Source organism: Hydra vulgaris, chromosome 09 (assembly GCF_038396675.1).
Source record: "Hydra vulgaris chromosome 09, alternate assembly HydraT2T_AEP".
Classification (NCBI taxonomy): Eukaryota; Metazoa; Cnidaria; class Hydrozoa; order Anthoathecata; family Hydridae; genus Hydra; species Hydra vulgaris.
The window spans coordinates 48005221-48019242 of record NC_088928.1 but is presented as its reverse complement, the minus strand read 5'-3'; the positions used below and the strand labels follow the sequence as shown (position 1 = coordinate 48019242).

Sequence of the window (14022 nt, the reverse complement as noted above, 5' to 3'; positions counted from 1 at the left end):
CCCAGGGCATAACGTCTTGAGTAGTTTTAAGAAGAAATTAAATTAAGGGCATGTATATATATATATATATATATATATATATATATATATATATATATATATATATATATATATATATATATATATATATATATATATATATTAGGGGTAGTCAATTTGAGGAAATTTTCAAACCTAAAATACCATACTCTCTAGATTTGGGGCAAATGTTAAAAAAACAACTCCCAAAAAATTTGAGCTCAACAGGTCCACTCTATCCTTACCCCCTAAGCCTACCTAGAAAAAAAATTCTCAAAAACCATCAAAAAATGCTTGATTTTGCAGGTCCGGGGATAAGTTAAATTAAAAAAATTTGAAATTTTTTTTTCTAGGATGTTTATTTTTACCTATATATTTTAGAAAAAATACATGGTATTGCAGTTTTTTTTAAAAAAAAATTTTTGTATTTAGGTTTGAAAAAATTACAATATTTGATAACATACTTACCATATTTATGTTACTGACAAAGGATTATAACTATATATTCAAAACATATCCTTTTTACTTTTTTTAGTTTATAATGTAAATCTACAATAAAATTTAGTAACTTCTATAAGGTGGAGATTTGACGAGACCCAGCTTTAGTAGCTCAGAGAACAATTGAACGGTTTCATTTGTTGTAGTAGTAAATTATTTTACAATAATTATTTTAAGTTTGATTTTTTAGGTCAGTAAAAATTAAATAGATGAATCTAAATATGTATAAAGAAGAAGAGTGTGGTCAGAAAATAAATATGTATAAAGAAGAAGAGTGTGGTCAGAAAATAAATATGTATAAAGAAGAAGAGTGTGGTCAGAAAATAAATATGTATAAAGAAGAAGAGTGTGGTCAGAAAATAAATATGTATAAAGAAGAAGAGTGTGGTCAGAAAATAAATATGTATAAAGAAGAAGAGTGTGGTCAGAAAATAAATATGTATAAAGAAGAAGAGTGTGGTCAGAAAATAAATATGTATAAAGAAGAAGGGTGTGGTCAGAAAATAAATATGTATAAAGAAGAAGAGTGTGGTCAGAAAATAAATATGTATAAAGAAGAAGAGTGTGGTCAGAAAATAAATATGTATAAAGAAGAAGAGTGTGGTCAGAAAATAAATGTGTATAAAGAAGAAGAGTGTGGTCAGAAAATAAATATGTATAAAGAAGAAGAGTGTGGTCAGAAAATAAATATGTATAAAGAAGAAGAGTGTGGTCAGAAAATAAATATGTATAAAGAAGAAGAGTGTGGTCAGAAAATAAATGTGTATAAAGAAGAAGAGTGTGGTCAGAAAATAAATATGTGTAAAGAAGAAGAGTGTGGTCAGAAAATAAATATGTATAAAGAAGAAGAGTGTGGTCAGAAAATAAATATGTATAAAGAAGAAGAGTGTGGTCAGAAAATAGGAAGTAAAAGAACACTAAGGTCTAAAAAAAAAACTATTCATTATCGAAGAAGCAAAGCCAGCCATTAAAGGTAATAATTAGTTTTAGAATGAACCCCTTAAGCTAAAAAATTTAGCTAAACTTTTTATTTCTTATTTTTTGTAAATAAGGCTGTCATTCCTGATTTCAGGAATACAATAAAAAAAGATTTGATTTAGACAAGCTTGAGGATTAGGAGTTTCTGGAGGACCAAGAAGGGGAAAGAAAACCTATGCTTGAATCAGAAGATAAGAAGTACAGAAAAATAGTTTGTATTTCTTTTAAACCAAAAAAAAAGATTGCTAGGTTTTCTAACCAACTTACTTACAATTTACATGCCACTTAAGACGGTTTAAAATAAAAATAGCTAAACTAAAAAAGCAATGTTCACTCATTATTTCAATCTCTCGTAAAATTAAACTAAATTAATAAGTAGTAAATTTTTTGTTACATTTTTAGGCAATGGAGAGTAGAAGAAAGAAAAGCAGCAAGTGAAACAACAATATAAAGAATTAGAGGGTACTACTAATGTTGAGATTGATAAAGATGCTAGTGAGGACCTCCAAAAGTTACTGCTAAAATTCCCATAGATATTTTTGCTGATAATGTAGCTCTTATGGCTACAATCAGTGATATTTCTCCAAGTGTTTTACATAAAGTTACAGGTGCAGTTCTAACTCAATCAGGAGCTGATCAGACAGATTTCAAATGTAGCCAGTCTACAGCAGCTAGAAAATGAAACATGCAAATCATAATATATGCATGATATCAAAAGAAGATGTTCAACAAGCAATGAATGAATCCCCATACCCATGCATAGTGCATTTTGATGGCAAAACATCAATTGAACTAAACAAAAGAAAAAGAAAACTGATAGACTAGCTGTACTCGTAAATATTGAAGGTGAGATACACTTGCCTGGAGTACTTCCTTTACCATCATCCTCTGGTGAAGATCTGTGCAATGGTGTAATGGACCTTCTTAAGGAGTACAACTTTGAATCTAAAGTAGAAGGAATATGTTTTGATACAGACATACATGTGAATTAAAAATGGTTCATTTTTGTAATTTAGTTTTAGATGAACATTCCACAGGACCAGATAATCCCATTTTTTTTAAATTAAAAACAAATTTTGAAAATCCTGATTTTAATTAATATCAAACAGAACTGATAAAGTTTGATTGGAATGTAGTAAGGGGAACCATTCTTGAGAAAGCTGCGCTAGAGTCTTTGAACTTTTGCTAAGAATACATTACAAATGAAAAAGAAAATAAAGATTTTATCAGAGATGATAGAAAGGAGCTTGCAGAACTTGTTGTAATTTACCTTTCTTCATCTTCAGCAATACTAAGAAAACCTGGAGCAGTTCATCATGCTAGGTTCTTATCCAAAGCACTTTACTACCTAAAGCTACAGCTTCTTATCAGCCATCTTGAGTTTCTAACCAGAACAATAAACTCAAGACAGAAATCAGGCTAATAAGCGAATTTACAGTTTTCTTTTATACCAAATGGTATTTACAGGTTAATGACGCTATTAGAGCTCCCTTTCTTGATATAAAAGCAGCACACCAAATGCAACAGTACCAAAAACTTTGTGCCAAACCAGATGCTGTCGATACAATTTTAAACTCTCTTTACAAATATAGTAGGTATTTAGATTCAACAATGATTCCTCTTGCTCTGTTGGATGATAATATGTCATTTGAGGAGAAAGCAAATCTTGCAAAAGCAATTCTAACTTAAAAAATGCCGATTTCAGCACGGTACAATACTAGAAACAAATCAAAAATAGATATAAAAGATAAAACAAAAATGAGAAACGAAATCAGTGAACATCATTCTTCACTTGCTTTGCTGGTTGATGAACTTTCATATGTTTGATAGAATTGGATTAGAGGAACAAAGGATAAAAGATTGGCTTTCGATTCTCCCTGAGTTTTGGTTAACTCAATCTGCTTTTAAAAGTTTTCAGAACTATGCCAATCTTTAATTGTAGTAAATGATCATTCAGAAAGATCTGTTGGAATGATGCAGCAATTTATTCACCAATACAATAATGAGGAAGATAAACAGAACACATTGCTAACTGTTGAAAAAGTTTGTTGTGCTTTCAGAACACCTGGAAGACGTTCAAACAAACTTTCTAAAAGTAAATTTGCAGAAAGCTTATCTTCACTTGATAAAAGGAAAAAAAGTGGTGAAAATGAACATAAGCACAACTGAATTTCTTTGCTTTTGAAACTTAATCCAATAACATGAAACTATTAAAGCTAAATGTTGGGTAGACTGGAATATTTTTAAGTTTGGTTCAGTCTTCACTATATGCAGTTAAGGTGCTGTTCATTAATTACGTCAACAATTTTCTGACAATTTTTACGTCTTCGCTCCCCTTTGTCAACAACTTGTCAAACTTTCGGAGATCCCCCAAAAAAGTTACGTCAACATTCAATCACACCTCCCCGCTTCCTCCTCCCCCTTCCCACAATTCGGAGAACCATTTAAAAATATAAATGTTTGCTCTGAAAAAAAAGTGAATTAAAGTAAAAGGTACTGAAAAAAAGTTATTAAACTTTTAACTTAAAAACATATTTCCAGTTATAGCTACAAAATCTTATAAACTAAACAAAAAAACAAAGATTAAAGGGTTCACATAAATGTATGCATCTTACACGTTTAAGTTATGAATATATTTCAAGCTAATGCAACACTTCATTATGTGCCAACATGTGCCAATCCTCCTCACTTTAACGTTAGACCTAATTCAATTTCACACTAAAAGCCAATTATTTCTAATAGAGTTGAATATAAAGAAAAATGCATTTAACAAATTGTATAAACTAGGGGTCGGCAACCTATTGAGACAGAAGAGCCAAGTCTGCTATGCAAAAAAAAAAGATTTATGTAAGTATATGGTCTAAATTATTTAAACGTTTATACCAGAGGTTGGCAATCTGCGGCTAGCAAGCCTCGTGTGGTTCTTTCGATGTCAAGATGCGCTTCTTTAACTCCATGCACAAATATTAATATAATATTGAAATAAAGATTTTGGTAGCACTTTATAACAAAATTTTTAAAGAACTACCAACCTCTTTATTTCAAATCATCTACCAAATCTTTATTTCAATATTATCTTAAATTTGTGCATGGAGCTAATGAGCTGCATCATCCACAGTTGCCAAACACTGGTATAAACGTTTAAATAATATAATGTAAACCAAGTACTTACATAAATCTTTTTCGTTTGCATAGGAGACGAATCAACAATAACTTTGAAAAAATAATAGTGTTACGAGTAAACATCTCGTGTGTACTTATTTAGTTCTGTAAGTGTCGGGTCTTTTTAAAGCACAACACGGTTTTTAAAAAGTAGGAATATAAATAACTTTATTAAAATACTGAAGGTTTAGGAAATATGTAACACAGGACTGCAAACGCTGCCTAATTATCCTTTTTTTATGTAACTAAATTTATTTAAAAAGTAAAATTGTTGACGTCAACTTGTCTTGACCTCTCCCCCGTCAACAAATGTCAAAAAAAATTCAGACCCTGCCTCCCCCTATTTTGTTGATGTAATTTATGGACAACCCCTTATGTATTGATATGTTGAAATATGAGTTATATTTTTTGTTCATGGAACAATGTATGTATTTTTACACATTCTTCGAATTATTTTAATCATAAAAAATACAAGGTGCGTAAAAAGTTCGGGGCCATTTTACTATAACGTTTTAAACAAGGTAGACGAACTTTTTACGCACCCTATGCAGTTTTTCAAATTTTACATAACGTAACCACATTTGTAAATAATGTTTGTATTGTTTTTTAGGAAAAATGTCTTAACTCAGACCAGCTAATATTCCTCAATTTGAGCAAGGAAGAAGAGTGAAAGAAATTGTCCAACTTCTAAACATCAAACATCACCAAACTGTATTCAAAGTCATTAAGCGATATCAAGAAACTGGGAGCTATGAAGACAGGCGGAGAAGTGGACGTCCTCGGACTGCCAACACTCCAGCTAACCGGAATAAGATATTAGGTCGAATCTAAAGAAACCCACGAACATAGAAGAACTCAACAAGAAAAATGGCCAAAGCTGCCACTCAAAAAAAAATCATTTCCCATCAACAGAAGCCACAGCTAGTGATGGTCTGGGCAGGAATCACCCACAGTGGTAAAACTTCTCTCTTCTTTGTTCCAGATGGAGTCAAAGTTCGTGGTGCTGTCGAGCGTGGTGATATCGAGCGATGCTTGAAGAAAAACTTTTGCCTTGGACCCAGCAGTATTTTGGAGATGAAGATTGGACGTTTTAACAGGACGGTGCACCCTCTCACAAAGCTATACAAACTCAAACTTGGCTGGAGAACTTTCCCAATTTTATCAAAGTTGACATCAGCTCTCAGAGAAAGATTGGAGATTGGTCATCAAACTCACCAGACTTGAACCCGTTGGACTACTCGCTTTGGAGTGTTTCATGCAAGACCAAAGCTTGCATGAAACCCCATCGATCGATTAAAGAGTTAAAAAAAGACCTGATTAAAGCCTGGAAAGAAATACCAATGGAAACAATTGCTAAAGCTGTGGATCATTTTCCAAAGAGGTTAAAAAAGTGCATCCAGGTATAGGGAGGACATTTTGAGAATATGTAAATAACTATGTCTGACGAACTGTGTACATATATTCATAACATAAATGTCATATAATTTCTTTTATAAATTATTTTTGGAGATTTTTGGATTTTAATTTTGGTCTTTTAAAAAATTTTAAGTTTAAAAAACTATTTTACATATAAATTTTTTATTTTTTAATAATTAATTTTTATTCAGAAGTACTATTATAATTGGAGTGTCCAATTATAATAATATTTTTTCTGCATATATCAATTTGATATTATGTTATCAATGTGAAAGTATAATCTCAAGATATAATTTAAAAAATGGTAGGATGAGGTACATAAACGTACACTTTGTTTTCTTATAATTAAAATTCAAGTTTAGCGCAAAATGTCTGTACCCATAGAAACCACTCGCGAAAACTTTTGATATTGATTGGTCTATTAAAATTTTACTGTTATTTTTAGATGGTTTCCACTTACTATGATTGTAAGTGTGAGAAAACACGCGCAAACTGGCAAACGGGAGATTTTTGAACAAAAATTAGCGCCGCGTAGTTTTCCAAATTTTGATCTTTTTAAAAAAACTTCCAATTTTATTATTTGAAGTAAATATATCGCAATTTTTTACTTGAAGAGACAAATTGAGATCGAGTCTCAAATATATCTAACAAATAACACAACTTGGATAACCATAAGTGATTTTGAAAAAAAGCAGCAAGTTCACATTTTCATTCATTGTTAATATCAAAAATTCTATTCGCGGCAGTATAATTCGACAAAGAAATTTTTCGAATATCATCGCCATATTTTCTTTCATGTATTATTTCTACCATTTTTATAGCAGCAGGTAATATGAGATCTTTTCCAATCGTAAACGGCTTTTGATTTTTAGCAATACAGTATGAAACTTCATATGACGCTAGTAATATTTTTCATAAACGGTTATAAATTTTCAAGAGATCTTTTTTCTTTATTTAAAGATTTATACAGTCTTTCAAAATATTCTTTTGGTTTATTGACATACGAAACATGCTTTGATTCAAGATGTCTTTTTAATTTTGATGGTTTCATACTCCGCAGCCAATAATTCATTGCAGATCATACAAAGTGGTTGTTTATTACTCTTACAATTTTGAAATGTTAAGCCAAATTGAAGAAATGACTTATCATATTTTCTTTTTCGCACATTAAATGCCTGTTTTTCAATACTTGGTCCTGCCTGAGGAGGGTTTGTAGCGTTATCATCTGCATCATTACCATTCTTGTTCAAGTTCAATCATTTATCCATGGCCAAAAATTATTTGGATCCTAAAATCCGAAAAATATATAAAATAACATTGCATATAATATTTGAATAATTAATTACTGAATAAATAAAAAGAAAAAAAATCTCGTTACGGTTGAACACTGACGATTTTGCGGCGCGAAAACTAATAGCAAATAAGAACATATCACAGTTTAGTTTTTTATTTTATAATAAAATAACATAATTTGTGTTGACAAATTAAACTCAATTCGTGTTAACTTAACAAGTTTTTAAATGAGAAAGGTTAAGAAAGTTTTGATGTGCTTCCTTATGGTAAGGAAGCACATCAAAACATTTTGTCAACATAATTCTAAACAGAAATCTTAAAAATAGTTTTATGTTTAAATATATTTTTATGTCTAAATGATTTTATGTTATTAGAATTTACATAATAAATATCTGAATAATTCTTTTAATTATTTAATATCTAAAGTCATTTTTTAAAAAGTTTATTTATGCAATTGTTGCTCAACTTGTTGCTCTCACGTTTGGGGCACAGGAGGGGGGGGGGGTGTTTTTAGAAGAAAATGAATTGCATTCCGTGGAAGCTCGTCAAAGCTGTACATCAAAAATAATAGGAACCTGCTTGGTCTAATCCAATTACTTCACCAATTTGATTCAATAATGATGGAGCACTTACGGCGATTCGAAGATGGAGCAAGACGTTCAAAAATGCTGTGTCATTGAGGTCTAATACTGAGAACTAAAAACACTGAGGTCATTAACCTCTTAGCTTCGCACATAAAAGAAGCTATCGTCAACAGTAGGGTGTCCCAAAATACAACATTTTTGAAAAATATATGCAGAGACCCCCTTAATGTGTTCTATCTAATACAAACACTAGATTTAAAATTTTTTTGAATAAAAAATATTTTAAGGGGTCCCTCAAGACCCTCAAATATTTAATAAGTCCCTAATATTTTCAAAAAAAAAGTTTTTTAAAAGTATGTCAACCTGGTACTCAAATAAAGCAAAATTATATAAAAATTTCAAAAATAATATTTAATTTGGAAAAATTTTAACTTATTTATCAAAATTGTCATAAAAATACATAAAAAATGCATTTTTTTGCTTTTTGTTAAAAAACGTAATTTTTCACGTAATAAAACCAAAAATAACAATTCTATATTTGAAATCTATATTATTTTCGAAATTTTTATATAATTTCGCTTCATTTGAGTACCAGGTTGACATACTTTTAAAAAACTTTTTTTTTTTTGAAAATATTAGGGACCCATTAAATATTCGAGGGTCTTGAGGGACCCCTTAAAATATTTTTTATTCAAAAAAATTTTAAATCTGGTGTTTTTGTATTAGATAGAACACATTAAGGGGGTCTCTGCATATATTTTTCAAAAATGTTGTTTTTTGGGACACCCTAGTGAACAGTGTAACGTTTGCAAATTATTTTTCAGTTATTATGGATTGTACTCCAAACCTTAGTCACAAAAACCAAACTTCTCTAATTATCCGATTGTTTATAAAGAAGATAAGAAGATAATATGCAGTGTCTAAAGAACTGACTGATAAAGCTCTTTCTAACCTTCTAATCGGTCAAATAAAGTCTTACAGGCTGGACCTAAACAATTATAAAGGTCAAGGCTATGACAACGAGTCTAATATGATTGCAATTCGAAAGAGGGTTTACGCTCCAACTTTAGTAGAATACCCACTAGCCTGATTTACACGCTGTGGTTGCCACAGTTGAACTTAATTATATAAGACGTAGCTAAATCATCAGCGAAGTCTATTTGAAATCATTCAAAGAATCGTTATATATCTTTTGCACCAACCAAGCAATTGTGCGTTATTAATACACTGTAAAAAATCTCACGCCAAATTGTCTAATAAAACTCCCATGTCACGAAGCCCGATTTTTCACGCGACATAAAGAATTAAAGTTGTCATGCGACTTTCAGATATTACGTTTGGTGTGACATTTTTAATTACAGTTGTCACACGACGGTCTTAGTGACATGCAACGTGATAGTGATTTAGATGTCCTGTCATAATTAATCATAATAAGAAGACCTAAGAAACGATAAAAATAATTATTTGTTTTAAGAAAAGCCATTTGGTAGTTTGGTAATTAAAAAAAATTATAATTAAAAAAAAAAATTAAACAACTTTTCGTTAAACTTACACCAGCAATAACAACTGGGCACAGCAACCCTCTTCTGGTAGTATTATTGTAAAATTTAATCAGGGCAGATGCAATAGGCATTCCAGGATACAATTTCTCAACGACTTGCATTAGCTATCTAATGCTTTTCTTTTGTTATAATGTTCATTTTTTCGAACTCGTCCATGATCTAAAAAAATTTGTAGCACATATAACAATCAATGATATAGTAAATGTGGCAATAGTATAGGTATTGCTTTCTTATGATCTCGAGATGGAGTAGGTGGTCTTTGTGTTCTAAATATGGCGGAGAATAGCGCATATTCTTCACTAAACAACGGGTGTGTTCAATATCTGGAACTCTTTGTTCCAAAGCACACTAACAAAAAATATTGCAATAACTCTTATAACTAAATAGTTACTATAATTATTAAAAATATAAAAATGCATTTTTATTATAATAAAAAATATTGATAAAAAATTATATTTAGTTTAAAAAGTTTATGAGTATTACTTGTATATCATCATCAAATGAGGCATCGTTCATTCCAACGACGTTAAGCATTCTGTCTGCATTCTTAGACTCTGCCAAACTTTTTATTTTTCGCTCACGTCACTTACGAATAACATTCGAAACACATTTTACAACACCACCCTGAAAAATAAAATGTAAAACTAAAAATTTCTCTTGTATAACACATGAATGTGACATGTATAAAGAATTTTACTTTAAGATTTTTTAAATTTAAATCTACATCTTGACCCAGATCTAGATTTTGGATTTAAATTTACCCTAGTTAGGATAAATGACACTAACTTATGTTCTTCTTCACTAAGCAACTTAAGGAATTTGTAGTGAGCCATTGGTTTTATTAATTTATTTTTGTGTGAAATATTTTAAAATAAAACATTAGATAATAATTCAAACTTACTGCACTCAATTCTCCAAAAGTACAGTTTGGAAACGACTTTCCAAACTGTACTTTTCAGAAGAACAGTAACACGGCAATAAAATTCCTTTCTAATGGAAGGGGTTCCCTCAGGGAGACACCTTTGGAGATAATGTGCCATTTCACTACCAATATTTTTCAAGGTATACTTGCAGCAAGGCACCAAACCATTTCAATAATTGGTGGAAACCATTAGAAAAATAAGTAACTAATTTTTCAGAAAAAAAAAAAATATATATATATATATATATATATGTATTATATACTCTATTGATTTAGATATAACATTAGCGAGCATATAAATAAAAAATTAACTAGACTACAGCTTATTCTTTATAAAATAATACTTAATATACAAAATATATTCTTCTACAAAATGAGACACTAGGTAGATAAAGGTACAAACTCTATGAAATGGAGCTATTGACACAGTTGCACAGAGTTTAGTATAAGCTACAAAATAAAACAAAAATTCACTTGATAGCATATTTATTGGCAATCTAAATAATTTTTAATGAATGCCTTTTAAAAATGAAATTATAGAGAAAAACGACTTAGAAAGTTCCACATACTTTAAAACTTTCACATAGTTATTAAGTTATTGTTATACTTTTTATCATTTTAAAAAGTATAAAGAAATAAAGGTTAAACTGATAAAATCGATAAAATCAACTTTCAACCTATCTTTCTTAAAACACATATATCTCCCTATCTAGAAATGTTGACTCTGTACCTTTTCCTAATCTTGTACCTCATATAATTATTTTTATATGAAATAACTATTGTAACTAAGAAAGTTGGAGACAATGTTTTGACCGAGGCACAAATAATATGGTGCCATCTAAAGTAAATTTTGTCAATGGCCACGGAATTTGGAGTTTCTAAAGTAATTGATTGGAACATATTACTACTTCTGACATGAAAAGCAAGCTTATGAGGTATATAGCTCTTAATTTTCATGATACATACTTTTACTCCATTAGGTTGAAGATCGGTAATCTTATACAGTTGATAAGAATCATTAACTGTTGAAATAATATCACCAACTTGGCAGACAAGTGATCCAATCACAATTTTTTTTTTAAATAGATGTGTTTTTTTTTTAAAGGATAAACCATATGTTGGCCATTATCATCAAGAAAGTTTGAAATCGTATTCCAACAAAGATGCTTCCAAATTGATTTAGCAATGTTTTTAAAGCAGTACCAGCGTACATTCTTTATTTTGTTGTGCTTTACTTCAAAGGTCATACGAATTGATTTTTAAAGGAATCAAACCAATGCAGTTGTCCAGTAAAATGCAGTTATGTCTTTCAATAAGAGATTGTAAATCCAAAACAGTTCTATGTGTAGTTATTGGTGACAATGAAAGTTGAAGACTTTTTAATAGATCAAGAAAATTAATGAAGATCATTGCAATCATATTGTATCGTCCAATAAAAAGTGGAATAATACAAGCAAGAATCAAAATTTGAGCAGATGTTTGTGACCCTGAAATATCCAATGTATTTGGGAAAATATTAGGCTTGTCTCTGGCTTCAGAGTATGAATAAGGAAACTGAACAATAAAACTATTCAGAGCAGCTAGTGAGTAAATGTGTTTTTCAGCAATATGTAATTGCAGCAGAAGGCATAGTTCATGGGGCACTAACCCTTCCAGCAAAATATGCATGGAAATGACCAATGAAATTTTGCTTTTTTATTTGTCACCCTTTTGAGATCTTTTGTTGATGGTGGTTTGCATGAGTACGTAATTTGGTGCAAAGCTGGTTTTAAATCCACAAATGTGATTTGAAGCTAATGTATCTCCCAAATATATAAAAACTTTTAAAAATAGTTTTACACAACCAATCATTGAATTAAAAGTAACACTATTATTCAAGAGATTACAAGAAATAACAAAATCTTATAAGTACTGAAATAAGCCTCTTTTTTATTAAACTTAAATATTTTTACAGGCACAATAGTGAGTGGAAAAACTGATATTAACATTGAGCGCATATAGGATGGTAACAAATAAAATTGAACATAGAAAATAGTCAGCTTATGAAGTTTTCTGTGTTTACCAATAGGGTTAGCTAGTTCTATATCATCACAATATAAGCTAAGAGAAAATTTAAATGGCTTGTGGGTGGAGAAATCTGTTCGATAATTTGTTTCAGCATCTAAAAACTGTACAAACTCATCAATCTGCAACAAGAAATTTTAATGTAAAATAGTGAAAAATAATAATCTTTTCCACCAGCAAACGCAACTTCAGTTATTTTTAAAATTTCAAACAAATCATTTAACAATTTTTCTCTTTGATAGGGGAGGTAGGGAAGCATTGGGCACTTTTTTACATAAATGCTAGTAAAACTTTTATTTTTTATTATAATCAAAACTTTATTTCAAATATATTTAGCACACATATTTGGCAGTAATTTTTGCTAAGAAGAGTTTCAGTATTATAATTAGTCGCAAAGTTACAAAAGATTTTCTAACGCATGTCCAAAGTGCCCAAACCTCCCGGTGGTTGGGAGGTTTGGGCACCCCTGTTGGGAGGTTTGGGCATTGTATTTGATATGCACGACATTGTTTTAATATACTACTATGCTTAAGTATTATATAGCATTGCTATAAAAAGTTGTAATACAAACATTTTTTCTTATCATAGACTTTACAAAAAACTAAACAATGTTACTTGGAATCAATACTGCACGATGTTGGACTTAATAAAGCTTATCTTAAATTTGGTATGACCCAAAGAGGCTTGTCAAATTTATATTTTAGTCTGCCATGTTTTATCCGTGTTGTTGGTGTAGGCAATTTTGTCTTTATATTCTTCATGGGGACGCTGGCTACGTCCTCGATGTAAGAAAACATGAACATATTTCTTATTCTTAAAATCTTTATCCAATGAATCGATTTCAACAAGGGCTTCGTCAAAAACGGAAACATTTTCTATTTCACCATCACTGCTGATCTTCCTGCTTTTCTTGTTTTTAGAGCATTTTCGATTTTTGTTGAGCTCTTTGATGTTATTATTTCTTTGTCTTTCTTTTTCTTCCATTTCTATAAGTCTTTTCATGGGTCTGTCAATATTCTAGTTTTTCTTTTTTCTTGAACTGTGCAACTTGACACTATGTTATTATTGACAATGATATCATCAATAAATGAATCCGTACCAGACTCAACAAATTTGTCTAAGGATAATACCTTTTTTAAGATTTTAGTCATTATTCTGGGCGCCACATTTATACCAAAACCCAATCTTGTAACGCTGCCCTTCATTTTCCACAACTTGATATTTCCATAATGCTTCGTCGACACGAATTTGCAGGTACGCTTTCTTTAAATCGATTATCTCAAGATTTTCTCCCAAATTTCTCCAGTTGTGAAGTTTGGTACTGCAAACATCGCCATCTGCAGTATGACGGGATACAAATTGATTCAACTCCCGGTAGTCCATCACCAAACGTATTTTTAACTTATTTCGTTGAGTTACTGCCATCAATGGAATGATGCCATTACATCTCCCTTCAAATGGTTTCAGCCATCCCTGTGCTATCCATTCACTTATTTCCATTGCGTAATCTCTTTTAACGTCCTCA

General features: G+C 30.5%; 2 protein-coding genes and 1 long non-coding RNA gene across 3 annotated transcripts in view; 1 reads left to right on the top strand and 2 right to left on the bottom strand.

Annotated features, from left to right (window-relative positions):
- The window catches only part of LOC100202449 (kinesin-like protein KIF16B), a 182255-nt gene that overhangs the window by 91926 nt on the left and 76307 nt on the right, over window positions 1–14022 (bottom strand). The gene's annotated exons all lie outside the window — the stretch shown is intronic.
- On the top strand, window positions 738–1945 carry LOC136085528 (zinc finger protein 723-like). Its single transcript, XM_065806841.1, has 2 exons — window positions 738–1438; window positions 1897–1945. Exons 1-2 carry the CDS (start codon window positions 738–740, stop codon window positions 1943–1945), a joined length of 750 nt encoding a protein of 249 aa, XP_065662913.1.
- LOC136085120 (uncharacterized) lies at window positions 6772–10136 on the bottom strand. Its single transcript, XR_010641096.1, has 3 exons — window positions 9995–10136; window positions 9502–9859; window positions 6772–7360 (listed from the first exon to the last, which is right to left on the bottom strand). It is a non-coding gene; the product is annotated as an uncharacterized LOC136085120 (long non-coding RNA).

Bases quoted from the DNA above. Each gene is read 5' to 3' on its own strand.
- LOC136085528 (XM_065806841.1), top strand. From the start codon at position 738: ATGTATAAAGAAGAAGAGTGTGGTCAGAAAATAAATATGTATAAAGAA. The intron at 1,439-1,896 runs GTCTAAAAAAAA...TTACATTTTTAG, and splicing joins GGAAGTAAAAGAACACTAAG to GCAATGGAGAGTAGAAGAAA.